Here is a 19,867-nt window from a genome sequence, read left to right as displayed (position 1 = left end):
ATGCATGTGTTTCATATACATGTACTAGTATATTTATTTACTACTTCAAATACAAAAAATAAATAAATGAATAAATTAAAAATAAATAAACTGATATTGTGATACTCCACCCGATGCATGAGTCTTTCATTTTAAACGAAATGATTTACAGTTGTATTTTGATTTGTGTTCTTACCGAGCTTCCATACTCATGTAGCAGATGACCGAAATAACGATCAGAGAACACAAAAATATAGTTCGTTAGATTTATATCGAATACATAACTAGGAATAATATCTAAGAAAATATAAGATATACATTTTTGATTAAAAAGGTTAAAGAAATGACGAAACGGGTGTAAAATCTTTAGGTAATTTAGAGCTTAAAGTCAACTGAATTGAAGACAAGAAGAGTGGAGTAAACTAAAGCCGTACATCAGTGATGTGATGGCGGTCAGCGATGTAGAAACTGGCGTTGGCTTACTTGAAGTTCAAAACGAAATTGTTGAACCCAGATTTTCACTGAAATTTAGAGGATCTGAGAGAATTGACGGAGGATAGATGGATGAAGTTAACGTTAAGCTCTTGGTCAGGTTTTGGAAGCGATGTTTATCGTGATGACTAGTGTTTGTAGGCTGTAGCCGTGTAAGACAGATCTAGACGAAGTGCAGGTAAGTTGCTTTTTTTACCTGCAGGGTGTGTAAGAGAAAATAAATACGAACTAACAGTGTTTATTCACTTGAGCAATTTCTGTTGTAGGATTTTAATGAAGATTCGCAGCGGTGTCCTGATATGGACAGTCATAATTTTTCGAGCCTCAAAACCAACCTCGCTCATTCCAAGTCATGGTCGTGATGGATGTTGCCTGGAAAGAACAGATTATCATCACCATAAAGTCCTATAGATCTAACTCTGTCTCCATTTCTTCGCTTCCAATATCAGTCATCGTATGAATTCGCCATGATGCAGAAGTTGCAGTTTTAGGCATAGTTGCAGACAGAATTTAAAATGAAATAAGAACGGTATATTAAATGTTTCTGTTTTTCTAATTGATGAAATACTTGTCTGTTTACAAAAATAAACTCAGTATGAATATTCTGATGCGGTTTTTTTTTATTTTGTTTCTGACATTTCTGTTATGAATACATGTATGATGTTATTGCATTGACAGATCCAGGATTTCTGAAAGGAGGGAGGGACATGTGAAAGTAGAGTATTAGTCAAAATACTCAGCCATTTTGGGTACCAATCTGGACTTTTCCTCCCACTAATTCTATTTTTAAACTTTGTGGTGAAAAGGAGGAAGGGCCTCTAAATCCGTCACTGCATTGCGTAACCAAGAAGTCAGGTGAAAGTATCTGACTTTTGTAGCGGTGATTGTATTCATACGCAAGAAAAGACTTATCACGTGACCAACTTCATGTTATACGAAATTGATTGTCAATGTCATTAATATTGTTATATAAGGAATTACATTGGCAGATGTAAATACATGTATATGCTATCATATATTATTATCATCTTTTTTCCCCCCCATGAATGCAACGCAAAACCAAAACCACTGAGCCACGTAATACATTTGTAAAATAGTTTAAATATCGAGCTAATATATCTTGATACTAACATGTACGTCAAGGTCAGAGATATAAACTGCAACAAATCAAAACTTTTTTAAAATGAAATTCTAAATCAAAATACCCCATTCTTATCAGGTAAAACAGAATGGAGCGAGCTCTCGGTAATTAACACTAAAGAATGGAAATCAAAAAAATACATTTCAGAATAACAAAAGATAGGAAAATCCAATGGTTTCAATACAGAATTATAATTCGAATCTTAGCTACAAATTCATTTTTTATTCAAAATTAAAAACAAATGACTCTAAGTACTGCAATCATTGCCATTCTGAAGAGGAGACAATATAACATATTCTATGGGAATGTGATTCTTTACAATTGTTCCTAGCAGAATTTGAAACATTTTCTGTAAGATAAGACTGATTTACACCCTGTAATGGTATGATACAAAACACAATTGTCCTATATAGTATACAGCAAGATGAGATCAAGATGCGGTTGTAGATGAAATGTTTTACACGCGGTACCAGAATACGTCGCTTCGTGTCGCGCCATTCTTATTCTTTCTTCTAGGCGATCAAGGTATTAAATGGGGAAAAATTACAAAAACTACATAAAAAAGACATTTTTATAAAATTCGAACGCCACTATATGTATTTACACAAATACAATAATGTATGCTTCATGAAAGGTATGCATAAAAGGGTAAGTTCATTTCCATCTCTCGGAAAAATGTACATGTATCACTTTATCATTGAATATTACTGCGAACTGATCGGTTGGACAATTTGGTAATTTAAAGGGGGGAAATTGGAACGTTGTGTAAATAGTAATAAAACGCTACCGTTTTTAATAGTAAAAATTACATTTAAACACTGTAAAATCGATATTATATACCACAATACACCTCACAACACAAATATACGTATCAAAATACTTTTAATTATGAATATCTGTTGTTTAACTGTGTTCTCACTGCATGCATGTATACTATTGATAACGCGCATACAAAACACACCCAATGTCATATGATAGTATGATGTAAAATTTCAACCAAACACTTCTTACGAAATATATAGATTCCAATTACTGTGAAAAAGAAGGACTGTCGATTTCCAATATCCAGTCAAATAAAAGAAAAAAATCGCATTGCTCTCATTGTTTTTCATTTTGTCGATCTACTGCACAACCCAAAATCTCCTGTACAAATGGGTGATCTTCTGTTAAAAGTTACCATAAATATTAGATGAGCCATCTGAAATTAAAAAAAAAAATCTCAGAAATGCGCAAATGTACAAAGTGTCTTACTCGTATAAAAGGAAGTCAGAGATAAAATTCTGTGTCTGCTATTGAAGAGTTCTGTCTGTTTCCCTGCTTTTATACCTCAGTGCATGTTCCCAAAATTCCTTACCTTATTTGTTACATTTGAAAAATATACATTATTGATATCAGTTTTCTATTCAAATTAAAAAACAACGAAATTCTTCTATTAAAACCCCTGCAATTTAACATAGCATATTCAACCTCATTTCTAAGATTTTGCATATTTCAATTCATTTTTTTCCTTGTAAATAATGTATACAAATATTTGACCTCTGGCCACTGATTTTTTACACTCCGATTGGTTACACATTTCTTCTGACAAAATCGATTTCGCCCCCCATGATCTTGTAAACAAGCTATAAACACACATACTAATAATCTCACTGTCACCTCACCTCGCGTTGAAAAGTCCATTTATGTAATACCCGTTTAATGATGATCACAGAAACGTGTTTGCTCTGACCCCAACAGTAAGATAGACAACATTACTTGTGTGAATTGTCATTTATTGTGATGATAATGTAAAAAGGGAAGATCAACCAGAATGGTATACATTGGAACTACTTAAAATTGCGTAGTGATCTCCCCTGATATAAAAACAAATTAATGTAGAAATAAAAATGACACTAAAAAGGGGAGATCACCCATAAATATATCATACATTGTTGCTAATGAAAGTTGCCTAATGATCTCCCCTGATATAAAACAAAATACTGTAAGATTTAAAAACAGAGAGTCCATACATGTTTGTTCAACATCTTACTGTTATCTTTGTCCCACATTATTTCGCCAATGTCCATTCATTCATTACCCTTCTCCCATATTTCAAAATTATATTATCTGTTTACTGCATTGCAGTTTTCGTTATGATAGTTGTATTAAGTACATTTGATTTGCAGAATAAGATTGAGGCTATTTTTTTTTTTATTCAATAGTCCAACTAGATTGGTAAAAATTCACTACTAAATCTCGCGTCAAAACGAATTCCATCATCAAACGAGCCATCAGAGTGTGCTGCTTACTACGCAATCATAAAATATTAAATTGCCCAGCGCATCACATTCTTATTTTGTCGATGTAAGGCCCAATTTGATTTGCACGGGTCAACCACAGGGGCTACTTATCCATTTTATTCTCAATCTATATATACATATCTAACAAGGGATGACACGAAAATAGGATACCGGTTGTAAACAAAGCTCAAAATCACCTTAGTTCTAAGAAACAGATCGAATCTTCCTATCCAAAGGGCGTTAAACATCTCGTAATACAAGTCCAACGTAGTCCAATCTTTTCATACTTGATTTAATGACTTTTATAAAACGAAAATAATTCAAGCTATCTGCATTGTCGTCGATCACACACAGGAAAAGGTAACTCCTGCAATGAAACTAACTTCCAGCTTTCGGAAACTCTCGGGAGTGTTTGTATATAGAACGAAAAACCTAGAATTTTTGACGGTATTTAAAACGGAAATGATTTTCTTTGGAAGGTAATGATTTATTTCAGCCTGATTTTAGATGCAGTGTACAACACTCCAGTCTATAAAACTCATTAAATCCAACATAAAAGGATTGTACTACGTTAGCTTCATATCCTATTTTCGTGTAATCCCTTGTTACATGTAGATATTTATATATAGATTGAGAACAAAATGGATAAGAAGCCCATGTGGGTCTCAACTCACCCCAACACAACTGAATCTGGGGTAGTTTACTTCACAACCGGATGTCGATCAGGCGATTTTTCTATCACAACTTTTTGTTTGTGCAGTAGATCGAATTGGTGTCCGTGACTGAAAAGTTCTTGGGTGCGCGCGCTGCAATATCACAAGTGAAATTTTTTTCATGTAACACTAAAGTTCATTTCGTATGAAATGTCAAAAATCGCTAAAACGCATCAAAAATGCGTATGGCCGAGTTGCAGTTTGGAATGTGTTCATTGGAATGACCCTAATTTGTGAATGTGAAGGTGAACACTGTTTTAGTAAAAATGTTACACAAAACATTTAAGAGAAGGGAAAATACTTACTTTGAAGTAAATAATGAGTTATAACAAACCTCTGTGGACAATATATATGATTGTATTTATTGCATAGTTTACAAAGGATTTGTATATTGAATTGTGGATGTGTTTATGCATAAAATGAAATACAAGTTAATGTTATAATTTATTTACATTATATCTTCATCCATATAACTTTATGGCCAGACCAGCAGGTTTCGATGACATTTGTTTTAAAGTTCTGAACATTTGTGTAAATATGGTCAAGGCATGAGTGATAGTCAGTTGTTTCCAGCCACTGCAGCCCAAACACCAATCCCTGGGGTCATGATGTATGGCTTTTGGCCATTATATACCTTTCATATCCTCTATGAAGTTAGCTTTAAGGCATGATATAATGTTACAGTGCCAATAATATCAAAATACATCATAAAAGTAAAGGAAGATCAGGAACAAATTTGTTAAATTAAATATGATATTGATGACTGCTAAGATGTATGATAGTTAAGTGCAAAAACAAAATGTCAATATACATCATAAAGTATGGGGAGATCAGGCAATGAAATATGATTATAAAGAATGCAGGCAAATGATAAATAAGCATGATTATAGCCAAGCACTAAAGGAGGTATGCAGGTATACAATGTTTACAGCACCACGACGTGTACTTAAGCCATACTGTTTAAACAATGTGTAACTTTCACTACCATACCAAACTGCCGTGAAATGAGATGATTCATGACTTAATTATCATTAGTTGATCTATTGTGAAATGTTACACTGAATAATTAAGTCAAAATGATGATAGATGATGCAGAAATGAAAAAAACTATCACTTGAAACTAGTTTTCTATTACACATAGCTCAAACGGTGCCTCACTAAAATGATCTTAAGTATTTACGTATTTAGCTGCCAAATTTCTTCTTTTCAAATTGTTCTTCTTGGTGAAAATGGCTAAACTTCTTGCCATAAATGTTTGTTGAAGCAAATATTTCCAACAAAATTATGCACGAAGTAAAAACATGCACGTATTTAATATACATTATGTAGTTTATAAGTATGAAGCTTTGAATGGCCGCAATAGGTATTTAGTGTGCTAATGACCTTGACCTTTGAATTTCAAAAGCAACATGAATCTTGAATGTCATCTGGATTTGAAGTCTGATAAACATGCACCACCAAGTACATATATAAAAGCTAGAGGCAAGCTCAAATCTACAGTATATAGTGAAAAAGAGACCTTGACCTTTTGACCTCAAAATAAATAGGAACCTTCCTCTTTTGGATGTGATCAAAATATGCAAGTCTGACAAAGACGCACCAAGTAGTATGAAAGTTAGAGACCGGACAAGCTCAAATCTATGGCATTTAGTGACAAAGAGACCTTGACCTTTGTCCTTTTGACCTCAAAATAAATAGGAACCTTCCTCTTTTGGATGTGATCATTATATGTAAGTTTCACAAAGATGTCCCTAGTAGTATGAAAATTAGAGACCGGACAAGCTCAAATCTATCGCATTTAGTGACAAAGTGACCTGGACCTTTTGACCTCAAAATAAGTAGGAACCTTCCTCTTTTAGATGTGATCATGTTATGTAAGTCTCACAAAGATGCACCAAAAAGTATGAGAGTTAGAGACCGGACAAGCTAATTGTGGAAGCCGACTGGACACCCATCCTTCGCCAATTTAAAAGCCGAGATTTGCTACGCAACTCGGCTAAAAGGAAAAATTTGATTATACTCAGCGGAATAGATGGAACCAACTGTTTTCTTTATCCTCCCACCCCCTCTCTCTCAAATCTCACATACCTTCAGCTTTGTTTTTTTCTATTAGATATGATATTAATGTATATATGATGTACCAATATGTACACAAAAATAGAAGAAAAAATATTTAAAAAGGAATAAAAAGTTTCGATGGTTTCAGACTGTGTCAGGAAACAACAGAATAGCTAAATAATGCCATTCAGTCTGTACGATGTAGCTATTGAAGTTAGGTTGGTGATTTATCGTATTCGTCTGATTGTTGTTTACTATTAGTTCTTGGTTTGTTTGATACTCATCAAGTAAGACCGAAGGAATTATTCATCCCGAGTTTTGATCGTCTAGTTGACCAGGGCTTCATCATTAACGTTGATGTTGTTATTCCTGTTCGTCTACAGATAGTATAATGGTGAAAGTATGCGTATTTTAATAGAACTTTATTGTTAGGAAGGAAACAAGTGAACTCAAACATTCATTGGGTGACCACATTGCTGTTCCCTTAGTGTATGTATATGGTGCCGGTAGCTAGGTTAAAGTGAAAGCACAATGCTTTGCTTTGGATACAGAACACTTTCAACCTAAGAATAATAACAAAGCAATGTAAACGTTTTCACACAAAAAACATTAGAAAATATTTTCTATTTGTTTTTTATTTGGTTTTCACGAAAAGATTCTTTAAAAAACTTACTAATTTTGACTACGGATTACTCCATTTACCCATTCAAGATGTATGGATCACGGCGGGTGCGACTGGTAAACAGGGTGTGCTTACTCCTCCTAGGCACCTGATCCCTTTTTGAGTATTTCCAGGGATTATGTTTGCCCTACTATTAATTTTGTATTATAAGACTGATCACTGTTTGTTATCTTCACTTTTCCCTACCAATTAAAGAAAAATCAATTTTTTTTTTTAGATCTATTAAAACAACGCACAAATTAGTGTATTCGCATATTTTTGGCAAACTAGTGAGTTTTCATATTTCTGCGAAAGAATGCAATGGAAATAGATAATTTTAACTGATATACGTTACAGAAATCCTATACAATACACCGATTCATCGATTTTTTCTTCGAATAGAAATACTCATTTGGGTCTTTAAAATGAGACACAATGATCAACATTTCCTAGCAGACAGTGCTCGTGACTGCGTTGGACAATGGAAGAAACAGTTATCCTCAATGTCAGTGGAATGAAGTATGAGGTGTCCACTGAAACCTTTCTGTTGATGACGTCAACAGATAGTCACGCAAAATTTGAACTAGAAAAGGCGAAAACACAGAACGGTTATTTTTTACAAAGGAATCCTACATCATTTGGAGCCATTCTGAGTTACTTTCAAGGAAATGGTCTTCATTTACCCCCATTTACCTGTATTGCGGAGTTCAAGAATGAGCTGGATTACTGGGGGATTAAACCCCAAGAAATGAAACATTGTTGTTACAGCAAATATGTCGGCTTTTTTGACGACCAGAAAGCTCTATCAATTCTGACAGATGACCAGACTCAAAGAATAAACGATCGCACAGAATTACAACACCTTGTTCAGACAACAGGTTGGGCCTCTGTACAAGCTAAAGTCTGGTGTGTTCTGGAAGAGCCCTCGTTTAACATTATTGCAAAAGTAAGTACCTTGTATGTTGTATGTACTGTAGAATTACCACACTTGGAGTAGTGAGCTTTTTTTCTTTGGTTGGACTATCAATAGATAATATCGAGGTACCAACAAATGTATACGTCTCAGGAGAAGGTTACATTATGTACAAATTACTATCGAGTAAGACTATCACAGTCGAGACAAAATGAAATATCTAAGAATAGTTTGTTGAAATAAAGGTTTCATGTTGTACACCATCAATCTTATCTGGTGAGATTTACACATATATAATCATAAATATAGAAAATACGTTTCAGGTCAAACAGTTTTTCTGTCAAATCAGTCCATTTTTTGAAAGATTTCAAATCCTATTAATTAATTTTCTTTTTATAACAATAATACATGTTAAACACCTATTGATTTTCTAACTTAAAAAAATATATGATATTATATCCAAAATTACTCGAATGTCTTTTTTCTTACAGAATGAGAAATCAGACAAAAAACTCTAGGAAAATGACTCGTTCTGTAAGAATGACATATAATATAGATACTATATTATTTTCCTACCAATTTTACTTCTTGCATCGCCTTAGAAAAATGCTGATGCACTAACATGTACAATGCATATTGAAATGTCCAAAATATACATTGTCTATACGTCATTTGATAAAGCCTATTGAAAAATACAAATATTTATCATTCGAACACTTATATTGTAAGATGCATTCATATATAGTTACCATTGCATGTTTGCTATGTGATTATCCTGTAAATGTGCATGAAAATCCGTATCTTAAAATTATACAAAACATTACGTTTATTAAGTTCAATTGTTATGTGATGAAACATGATACTTCTTTCTTCTTGTAGGCGTATTTTTACATAAGCGCCTTTTTCGTGATCATATCCATTGCCGCATTAGTGTGTGGAACACATCCAACATTTATGCGAGGGCTTCGAGAATCTGAGTGGCGCGAATATTTTGGAGAGGAATATCCTCGATACGCAGGTCATTTTGATCCGTCTCTTGTTACGCCCGGATCTACAGTTCCACCATTACCAACCTTGCCTAAAGCACAACTTGATTTCCTCACAAACTTTGATTTTATTACAACAGTCTTCTTTAGCATCGAATTTGTTCTCAGAATTATATTCTGTTTAAACAAGAAGAAATTCTTAACCTCCTTCTTGAATCTCGTAGATGTATTCGCTTTGCTTATAATGTACTCTAAGTACGTAGTTGAGACTATCAACCCAAAAGAAAAATACACGGCGTCCATCTTTGACATTGTTCATTGTCTTCAGATTATTCGTGTGTTTCGTCTTTTTCGCTTGGTGAGAAACTTCATTGGATTTCGAGTACTGTTATATTCTATCAAAGCAAGCATCTACGAAGTCCTTCTGATGTCCCTGTTTCTCATTGTGGCCATGTTGATGTTTTCTGCCTTTGTTTTCTTTTCCGGTGACGAAGTTTTTACAAGTATTCCGGACGCATTTTGGTGGGCAATTGTTACCATGACAACGGTTGGATACGGTGATATATATCCCACAGAAGCACTGTCGAAATTCATCGGCAGTATATGTGCCGTCACCGGAGTATCCCTCCTCGCTATAATAATTCCAATTTTCGTTAACAATTTTCTCTTATTTTATGCATATTCAAAAGTGTGGGGAGGTAAAGACATTGAGCAGAAAAACAGCAATCTTGAAAGAGATAAAGCATCAAGATGTTCCGACACAAAAGTCGCCCCCATCAACAGCGAGGGGAATTAGAATTCCTGTTTTGAAGGTCGATATGAAGAGAAGAATATTTAGTTTTATTCATCGACTCATGATGCTCTCTCTCTCTCTCTCTCTCTCTCTCTCTCTCTATTACAATTATATAATTATGTAATTCTTTTCGTTTGTCCTGAAGAAGGGACGGGTCGTCCCGAAAATTTGACAATCTGGTTGATCGTGTCGTTGGTCATTTTAGTGCTTTGTATAATTTTTTGTATTTGACCTTGTATCCATGTTGTGGATCCGACACTTTTACGTATCAGGTGTTGTTGGAACTTAGTGCTTTTATATATATTATTTATATTTTCTATTATTTGTATTTATACTAATCCTGGATTTATTGAATATATATATATGGCAAAGTTGAAACTAACGACTCAACTTTATGACAAATGGCATGATTTCAGCTTCTCCATCGTCAACTTCCTTTATCTATGTAGCACTATAATAATAACAAATAATCAATTTTGGAATTGAGCCAGGCTAATGACTTGAGTTGATTTTACAGTGGTTTCAACAGTCTCGTTTAAAGTCAGCATTTGGCAAATTATATGGTCTTTATAATGATCTAGTTTGCCAATACAACATATCATTGGGCAAAATGCTGTCTGACGTGTTTCATACCGATTGCCGTTCTAGACACACTGATTTTGACTACGGATTACACAGTTTATCTGCTCAAGATATAGGGCTCACGGCGGGTGAGACCGGTTAACAGGGGATGCTCACTCTTCCTAGGCATCTGATCCCACCTTTGGTATATCCAGAAGTCCGTGTTTGCTCAACTCTCTATGTTGTAATCCTTGTGAAAGTGATGAGATTGATCTCTGTTCGTTATCTTTACCTTCCATGAAATAAATCCTAAAAAGAAATATCAAAGCCTTAATATTTAGATGATATGACTTACTGTCGTCGGTTGATTATTGATTTTAATAAATAATTTAATGAGGCTGATGTACTTGTCATTTTCAAACAGTTTCTTCATGCATATACCCATAAAATAAAAAGCAAAAGCTTTTCATTAAATCCTAATATCACTTCGAAATGGTTGGTTGCATTTCATTATTATCTATCAAAGAGAACAAATGAAATGAATATAATGATTTAGAAAGTAATTGCAAATCGCATACCAGTTTTTCCGAGAGGGTTTGTTAAGTTTAAGTGTTTTCATAGATAGTGTGCAGATACATGTAAGAAACTCTCGAAGTGGGATAGTCTTGCTTTAATTCGTGTCCAAACCGCCAGGGGGTGGGGGTGGGTGAAAACTTCAACAATCAGTGCCCAGCGTAAATCCAATGGAACTATAAAATGATTCCACCTTGAATTTCCGTTTAAAATAAAGTGTTACCCCTGACACGTCAGAAATTAATTACTAGACATATGTATAAGATAATAATTACAAAATTATGAAGGCAAACTTAATCTTAATAGAACTGGACACTGTTTTACGACACAAAACGTTTTCGAGGCAACGTGGTGGAAATGACTGATTATGGCTAAAATGGAAGCTAAACTAACACTACTACATAGGGAAAAGTGCCACATATGATCCTCATATGAAGTGAGTTTCATATGAGGATCATATGCAAGTCATATGTTTATCATATGAAACTCACTTCATATGAGGATCATATGTGACAAACATATAATTCTCATATGTAGAAAATCATATGAATTTCATATGAATTGATTTTCATATGATTATCACATGGTATAAATTTCATATGAAAATCACATGATTATCTCATATAAAATAAATTAATGTGTATCATATATGAATTTTTAAAAAATAGTATGTCTTCTCTGACAGAGCAAAGTATACCGATAACGTAAATTCTCGCATATTTGAGGGTTTGAGAAAAAACACTGGTTGATTGCTCATTTTATGAAAAATGTACAATATTGGTTTAAAATCTTAATGTTGGGAAGGACACAAGTTTTTGAATATCTGCTTTCTAAATCAAAAGTTAACAAGCAAAATTTTGTCTCGTTATTCAATATATTTTAAGAAATATGTAAAATTTTAACCTTATTTATTCCAAAAAAGTGATTGATCAAAAATGAGAATTGCAACAAATGATAATTGTTCTTTAAAAAAAAAAGTTTTTTTCTGAACAAAGACAACAGAAATCATTTACTTTTAAAATTTAATTTTAGTGATGAATCCATAAATTAAAACATGTACAGCAGGAATCCATGATACATTAAAACATGTACAGCATATTCTTTACATAATAACACCATACAGCACATTTTTTATGTTGGCATAAAAAAAAATCCCCCACTGGTCAATGAACACAAGTGTGGAGTATAGGTTTAAATATTATTTGCAGCCTTTCAACAGGGATGGTCACATCCCAAACATGAGTGAAAAATTCTCAAAGGGCTGTAAAACAAAAGCAAACAAACATGTATACTTATTTCAAAAAATTCTCAGAGCATCAAGGGGATTGCTTGTGCAAGTATACTAAAAATACATACAAAGAAGATTTATATCAAAAATGACTTTGCACAAGCTGATGGTTTAGAAAAATCAAAACTAGATGGACATTTTAGTGAATATACATTGACTAGAAACAATCTGTGTCCCCTGGATAACTTGTGTTTAATAAACTTTGTATGCTTGAGTTCAGTCTCCTCTTGTTCAATCCTGGCTGGGGTTTTTCCTTCTTTGATGCTGCAATGGCACTGGATACAGTGATGAACAAGTGGCATGTAGGAAAGAACATTTGTAATAGGAATAACATCCAAATCCTCAGAGAACTCTATCACAGGACAACCAAGATGTGTTGGTTGCTGTATAACCCCCTTTTCAACAATTGCTAATGAACTTCTCCTAGCACCCTGAAGAAGGAGTAGACCACCTTTGAAGATTCCAACTTTAAACTGAAAGTCAAGAATATTAAAACATTTTATAATATCATATCATGATCAATGGTAACATACAATGTATCGTTCGTACAGAATTGCAGTCATCAAATTTCATTACTTTTTCATGACCTCAACCCATTTTCAATGACCTCAAAGACAGACAACAGACTGATGAATAAGACACAAATATGAGGTCTTTCTTACCACATGAAAACGACTTAGCAGTTGCACATATCAGGAAATATAATTTGAAAAAGTTTCTTCACATTTTCATTTGATTTGTACGAATTATACATCGTTACTGTATGTATAGTCCACAAAATGTGATTTGATGATGTTGTTTCTGAATAAACTGCACTATGGGGATAGAACGTTAACAATCTAAGTTTTCTCCTCTTTAATGTCATTTTTTAAGAAAGTACTCAAATCTCGTTGATCCACTTCTCTCTGAAGTTTTACGTGTTTCGTTGAACATCAATGTGAAGTCAGTGCCCCCACCCCCATGTTTCCCATATCCACCACCTTCAAGCACGTTGTGCAGAACGCTCTATCTATTTCTCTTAACAGCCCAGACCTACTCAAAATTGTGCTCCCACTCAGAAGAATAAACACATTTCCAAGGCACGACTCATCAGACTGCATACCGGTATATGTGCCATTACCTGTAGCACACTTGTTCATTCGCACCTAAATGCTCACAGTAATGGAAATTACTTTGTGTCAAGTGCTTTTATGATACAGATTATAACCAACATGGTTTTAGTAGTTCCGGATTAGGCGAAACAATATCCATTTATTTTAAAGGATTTTTATCTTAATTTAAGGAGTTTTTAAAAAATTTAAACCAGGAAAAAGTGAAATCCCATGGCTTTCCATGACCTAGCTCTCTCAAAATTCCCTTACTTTCTCAAGACCTAAAACCAAATTTCATGAGTGAGTTCAAATTCCATGACCCGTACGAACCATGTACATGCATTACACTATAAGGTTTAGTATCTTTGTTCCAAACTTGAAGTAATTCATTGGTAACCGTTATAATACACTCATGAGGAACATATATATCAAATAGCAATTGGAAATTAAGAGAGTGATTTTAAAAAGAATGCACCTCATCCTCTCTACTCAAATACATGATGGACATCCCCTCAGCAATACTTGATCCATCTTTACATCTACACATTTGGTAGCTGATCATCTTCCCCTCCAAACAGGGGGATGGGATCCCTAGGTCAATAAGACCCTGCAATAGGAGGCATTGGTGTTGGAATGCTGACATATCTTGCAGCTTTGTTTTGTTGTTGGCTGTACGAAGTGGTCTCAAAAGCAAAGGCTTCTCACAGTCTTGTTTGATTTCTGATAGATTTCCTATATTAATGTAAAGAAAATTATGGATGCAAAGCTTTCGGTTTTGTTAAAGCATTACCAGTACTTGATTGTTTCAGGCCAAATAAACCTTCTTAAAACATATTGAAATAGTTTGTGCTGTCAGATATCTAGAACATGTACTATATTATTCTACAAGAATATTCATAACATTCATGCATGCAAATAAATGTGTACACACTTGCAGACATTCCAAAACATCTCTGGATGTGACATAGTCTTACTATGATATTTTGCTGAGGTTCATATAAATAATAATATAATTCTTTACATAAATTTTCAAAAAGTCTAGATCTAATTTCTTATAAACTAATTTGGTATTTATATAGAGTTAAATTGACATACCAAAAAAGTTGCACATTTCCTTCCTAGTGGATAAATCCTGCACCTCCTTTGTACATTGCCTCCTACAACATTGCAATTTCAGTATGAAAACGTGCTTACATCAGAAGCATACCTCATTCAAAAACAAGAGGCCCATGGGCCACATCGCTCACCTGAATTACCTTGGCCCATATCTGAAGACTTTCCATATATATTTGCATGTAAAACCTTAGTCATTGATATGAACCCAACTACCCCTGGAGGCCACGAATTTTGCAAACTTGAATCTACTCTACGTCAGAGAGCTTTCATGTAAATGTCAACTTCTTTGGCCCAATGGTTCTTGAGAAGAAGATTTTTAAAGATTTTCCCTATATTTGTATGTAAAACTTTGACCCCCCCCCCACTTGTGGCCCCATCCTACCCCCCGGGGGCCATGATTTGAAAAAACTTGAATCTGTACTATGTCAGAAAGTTTTCTTGTAAATATCAGCTTTTCTGACTCAGTGGTTACTGAAAAGAAGATTTTAACTATATATTTGTATGTAAAACATTTTATTTAAATTGCTGTCTTACCAGGTTCCATTGTCTGTAAAATAGCCCCCAAATATGACATGTTGGAACAAATAGCTTTTTCCGAAAATGACTGCAGTATCTCTACTTCTGGCCAGCTGATTTTCCTGATGAAATAGCTTTGCTCTGATCACACCATGCCTCTTCTCAAATACATCCTCAGAGTATGCAAGGGGTGGACCATGCCCAATGATTTCATCAGTCTGAAAACATAATCAAACTCTTTGAATCAACCACAAAAAATAAATGAGTGTATTTTATCTTGTTTACATTATCTTTTGGCTTTGCTTGAAAATAATAAGGAAAACATACTTGTACTTACCAAATGGGTCATCAAATGTGTCTTTACTTTGTTCATCAACTCTGGTACATGGCGTTCAACAAGAATGAGATACTTCTCGACAAGATTATCAAGCAGATGTACATCTTCCTCCGCAAATGTATCCAAGTGCACAATCCTATTTATCTAATTCAGAGAAAAATCATGTTCAATATTACATTACAGAGAAATACATGAAAATTCAACTTTCTCTGCAGAAAATGGTTAAACTTTTATTGGAAGAAAGGAAATGTTCTCCACATGTAAAATTATGGTGGAAACCCTATTTAAACTTGAAACCTAGTGAGCAATTGAGTTTTCACACAAAGCTTAGAAAATATTGACCATTTTGACTTCTTCAGAAAAACAATATATCATATTTATACTTACCAGAGACAGGACACAGGTCATCTTAAGAAACCTTGCATCCAGACCAGCATATTCGAAACTGAAGGGTGCAACTTGAATCTAAATTTAACATCAGATATGAATATTAATTATCAAAGTCATTTACTATATATTTTCATCAAAATGTCTATCAAAAATGAATGATCTTTCCTTGCAAGAATGTAGTACCATAATACTTTCTTTACAGATTAATTCATCTATATGCTACTCACAAATTTTTTCAAATCCTTCCCTTGTCTGCTGTTCACATTCTTGGTAATGTTAAATTTCACTCGCTGATGGGCATCTAGAGCAGTTAAATGGCTTTCAAGTGATGTTGCCTGAGTATCAGTTAATGAATCAATGCAGACTTTAAAAAGATGTTTTGATGTTCCAAGATGAAAAAGATGAAGAAGTCCAGATGGTACATCTCTATCAAATAAAAACAAGTAAATATGGTAATCACTCGGATTTAAAAAAAAGAGAAATTCTCATTTAAGCCTTTGGTTCGGGTGAGCTAATATTAAAGCTGTATTACCCGATGTTCATGTATTTTTTTTGTACATAATTGCTTTAAAGCAGATTAATTTCTTTATAAAGTTATTAACTTTCCCTTAATTACATGCTTAAAAACATCTGTATGTAAAAGAAAAAAGTGCGAATATTATTTAGAAAATAAATATAGTGGGTACATATATAAATCATCCCATAATAGACGTCTATAAATAGACCCACCCGCATCAGGGGAATCCCAACACGATGTATTAACTCAAACGCAACTGTCTAGTTTTAAGGCTGAAAGAGCGTAAAACAAGGAATTACTAGGAGGTATTTGATATTTTTTTTTCTATTAAAGTTATGGTGCGGTACTGTTATGTGGTGTCGGTGGCCGAGTGGTTAGGCCGTCAGACTTTTGACCGAAAGGTTCGAGTCCTGGCCGCGGCAGGGCTGACGTTGTGTCCTTGGGAAAAGCAATTTACATGAATTTCCTCACTCCACCGAAGTGTAAAAGGGGTACCTGGCTATAGACAGTGAAAGATATTGTTAGAATGTTAGTGCTCTAGCGCTTGTAATGGCAGCTTGCACTGTATGCTTCCTAGGAGGCTGAGAAAGTTCTAGATTGATATAAGGTCTGCCGGGGTAATAATGTACATTACATTTGTAAAGCACCTTTGGGCGTACATAGTGTATGAAAAGGGTGCTATATAAATATGGTATTATTATTATAACAAAATACAAAGTTTTACACAGATAAGACCACCGATGATCTGAAAATTTGAACTGGTAACATGACTGTCACTTGAAATGGCAGAGTACGTGACGCGGTTATTTGTAAACATCGATTTAAAATCAAATAATTTGGGTTAAAACAGGTGAAATAATTTATGATATGTCGTACAGCCTCATAACTACATATGTGCGATGATTTAATAGCGTTTTTACGAGATGGGAAAAAATATTGTAATTCGGACCATACAGCTTTAACAAAAGTGCCTCAAATATTCACCTTTACTATAATGTCAAATGATTTCCCTGGAACAGGTTATAATTCATTTTCGGGGAAGGAGACAACTTTTCATCAAGTGTTCGCTTTACGAACTACGTACCTATGGGGATTAAGGATGTCCCAGAAAGGGTTGTCATACTCCTTCACACCTGTGTCCTTTCTCAAAGGTTTCTTTGATGCTTCTGTTCCTCGCATATTCAATCTTTCTACTGTCCTCTTTGTTTCCTATTTAATTCTCTTTCTCTTGCCTGCATGGGAATCAAATTTTTGTCTCATGTAAATTCAGAAATTAAAGTAGACTTTAAAAATTCTAAACACTTTCATTTTAATTGCAATGAGACTACATTGTACTACAATCTGAAGTTTATTTATTTTAAAAAAAAATAAGAAATGGAAATGGCATGCATTTACTCATTGTCACATGTCGCGGTCAAAATGTACCATCCTCTCCCATTCTGGAAAAAGCTATGAGCGAACTCCAGATTTTGGTTTGAGACAATAGCATTTCCTTAGAAGGAAATCATTTCACTTTAGCATTGATTCACTTAAAGGCATGCATAATACCTGAAACAATACTTGTACATGTTTATTTCTAATTTCCATAGAGATCTTTCTGCGCATCACAGAAATTGTTCCGTAAAGGAGGAACAAGTGGCTTTGCTTTCTGGGCTGAATTCCATAAGTTTGTGGACACCGTCAACAAGGATGGTAGACTGGACAAGTGGGAGAAATTGGAGGAAAAGGAGGAGAGAAGAATTGAGAAATATTTATCATAACTTTTTAAATTAAGATTTTATAAATTCAAGTTATTGTTTATTGTATATTTGTGTATTTCTTCTTTAAAATCATGTGCAGTTATTGATTTACTTGTTACTTTTAAATATAATATGTTTTTATATGTGTATCAAAGGAACTGAAATTTAGCACAAAATATAAGTATCGACAAGTGCTAATCTTGCTTTGTCTTCTTTTCGGTGAAAATTTCACTTTTTATAAATGTGAATCTTTCATTCTGATTTCAAAAGTTATGTAAATATGCACTGTCAAATCTTTTATTTCTGTTCATCGTTGAAGCCGTTCCATATCTATAAGATTGAGATATTTTAGAGAATATTGAGTAATAATTTTTTTGTACTTTGCATTGGTATTTAATCAAGAAGTAGTTGTAGAATGAATAGAAATACTTGATTTCCAGCATCTGCATATTACATATTAAAGTACACATACATGTCTCATATGATTTACATATGAGTTTCCTTACATATGATTCTCATATAACATATTAGCACAGCATGCACACAAAATCTTCATATGTGAATCATATGAAGTCCCTTTCATATGATATACATATGTGAATCATATGTAAATCATATGAAACACATCATATGATTCACATATGATGCCCTTTTTTTATGATTCTCATATGAAGCTAATCATATGATCCACATATGAAAATCATATGTGGATCATATGTGGCAAGCATGCCTGTGTAACAACTAAACTACAAAAGCTGATAAAACGTCTTTAGAACGAGTTAACATACCGTTTAATTATACGATTAGTTAATCTCGTTCTTTGCTTTTGACTTTATCCAGCGTGAGACCGATTAATAATCTTTATTTTTAAAGTCGGATAAACATATTCAACAATAAACATTAGCTATATACTAGCTATTTACCGCCTTGCACGGATGTTTACTCCATGGAGCCTTTGTGTGGGAGGAAACTGGAGTACCCGGAGGATTAATTGATGTTTTCCGCCACACTCAAAATGTTACAATATACCTGGGAAGTAAATTGGTAAACTTTCTCAAAATACGGTGAGAGCGGGATTCAAACCCGCGCCGACAGAGGTGAGAGGCCGCGTGATTTTGAGCGCAATGCTCTGACCATTGACCACGGAGGAAACCCACTTAAACAAATGTGGGGACCACCATACCATTTCACATACAACCACTACCGATCATGGGAACTGAACTCGGGTTGCAGCAGTGAGAAGCGAGTGCGTTAACCACTACGCTACCCGGACACCCTATTTGTTAAGTTAGTTTTGACGCTTGAGCAGAACAGACTGTTATATACTCGATAATTTTAATATATAGACGTTTTGTTTGTTATCAGTGTATATTTACATTTGCCAGTGCACTTCCTTATATGACAGTACTATTGAAATTGATGTTCAATTTCGTGTAACATGAATTTGGTCATGTGATCAGTTTGTTCTTGCGTATGAATACAATCACCGCTTCAAAAGTCAGTTCCTGTATTTTCGCCTGGTCTTGCTTATGCAATGCAGTGGGGGATTTAGACCCCGCCCCCTCTCGCCACAAATTTAAATAATAGAAATAGTGTGAGTAAAATTCCAGATGGGCACCCAAAATAGCTAAGCATTTTGGCTAATACTTGACTTTCACACACACCCTTTCGTAATCCCTGGATCCGCCACTGCAATGACATCATAACAGAAATAAACGCAGCAG

General features: G+C 34.2%; 1 protein-coding gene and 1 pseudogene across 1 annotated transcript; one reads left to right on the top strand and one right to left on the bottom strand.

Moving 5' to 3' along the window:
- The first annotated feature begins 7,804 nt into the window (after positions 1-7,804).
- LOC125663963 (potassium voltage-gated channel protein egl-36-like) lies at positions 7,805-10,353 on the top strand. The gene is made up of 2 exons (XM_048896416.2): positions 7,805-8,269; positions 9,116-10,353. Exons 1-2 carry the CDS (start codon positions 7,805-7,807, stop codon positions 10,016-10,018), a joined length of 1,368 nt encoding a protein of 455 aa, XP_048752373.2. The 3' UTR covers positions 10,019-10,353.
- Positions 10,354-12,157: 1,804 nt separating this feature from the next.
- LOC130047542 (uncharacterized) lies at positions 12,158-17,842 on the bottom strand (annotated as a pseudogene).
- Positions 17,843-19,867: the final 2,025 nt, after the last annotated feature.

This window comes from Ostrea edulis, chromosome 1, assembly GCF_947568905.1.
Source record: "Ostrea edulis chromosome 1, xbOstEdul1.1, whole genome shotgun sequence".
Classification (NCBI taxonomy): Eukaryota; Metazoa; Mollusca; class Bivalvia; order Ostreida; family Ostreidae; genus Ostrea; species Ostrea edulis.
Note: the sequence above shows the minus strand (reverse complement) of the source record. Positions and strands in the feature narration are given on the sequence as shown.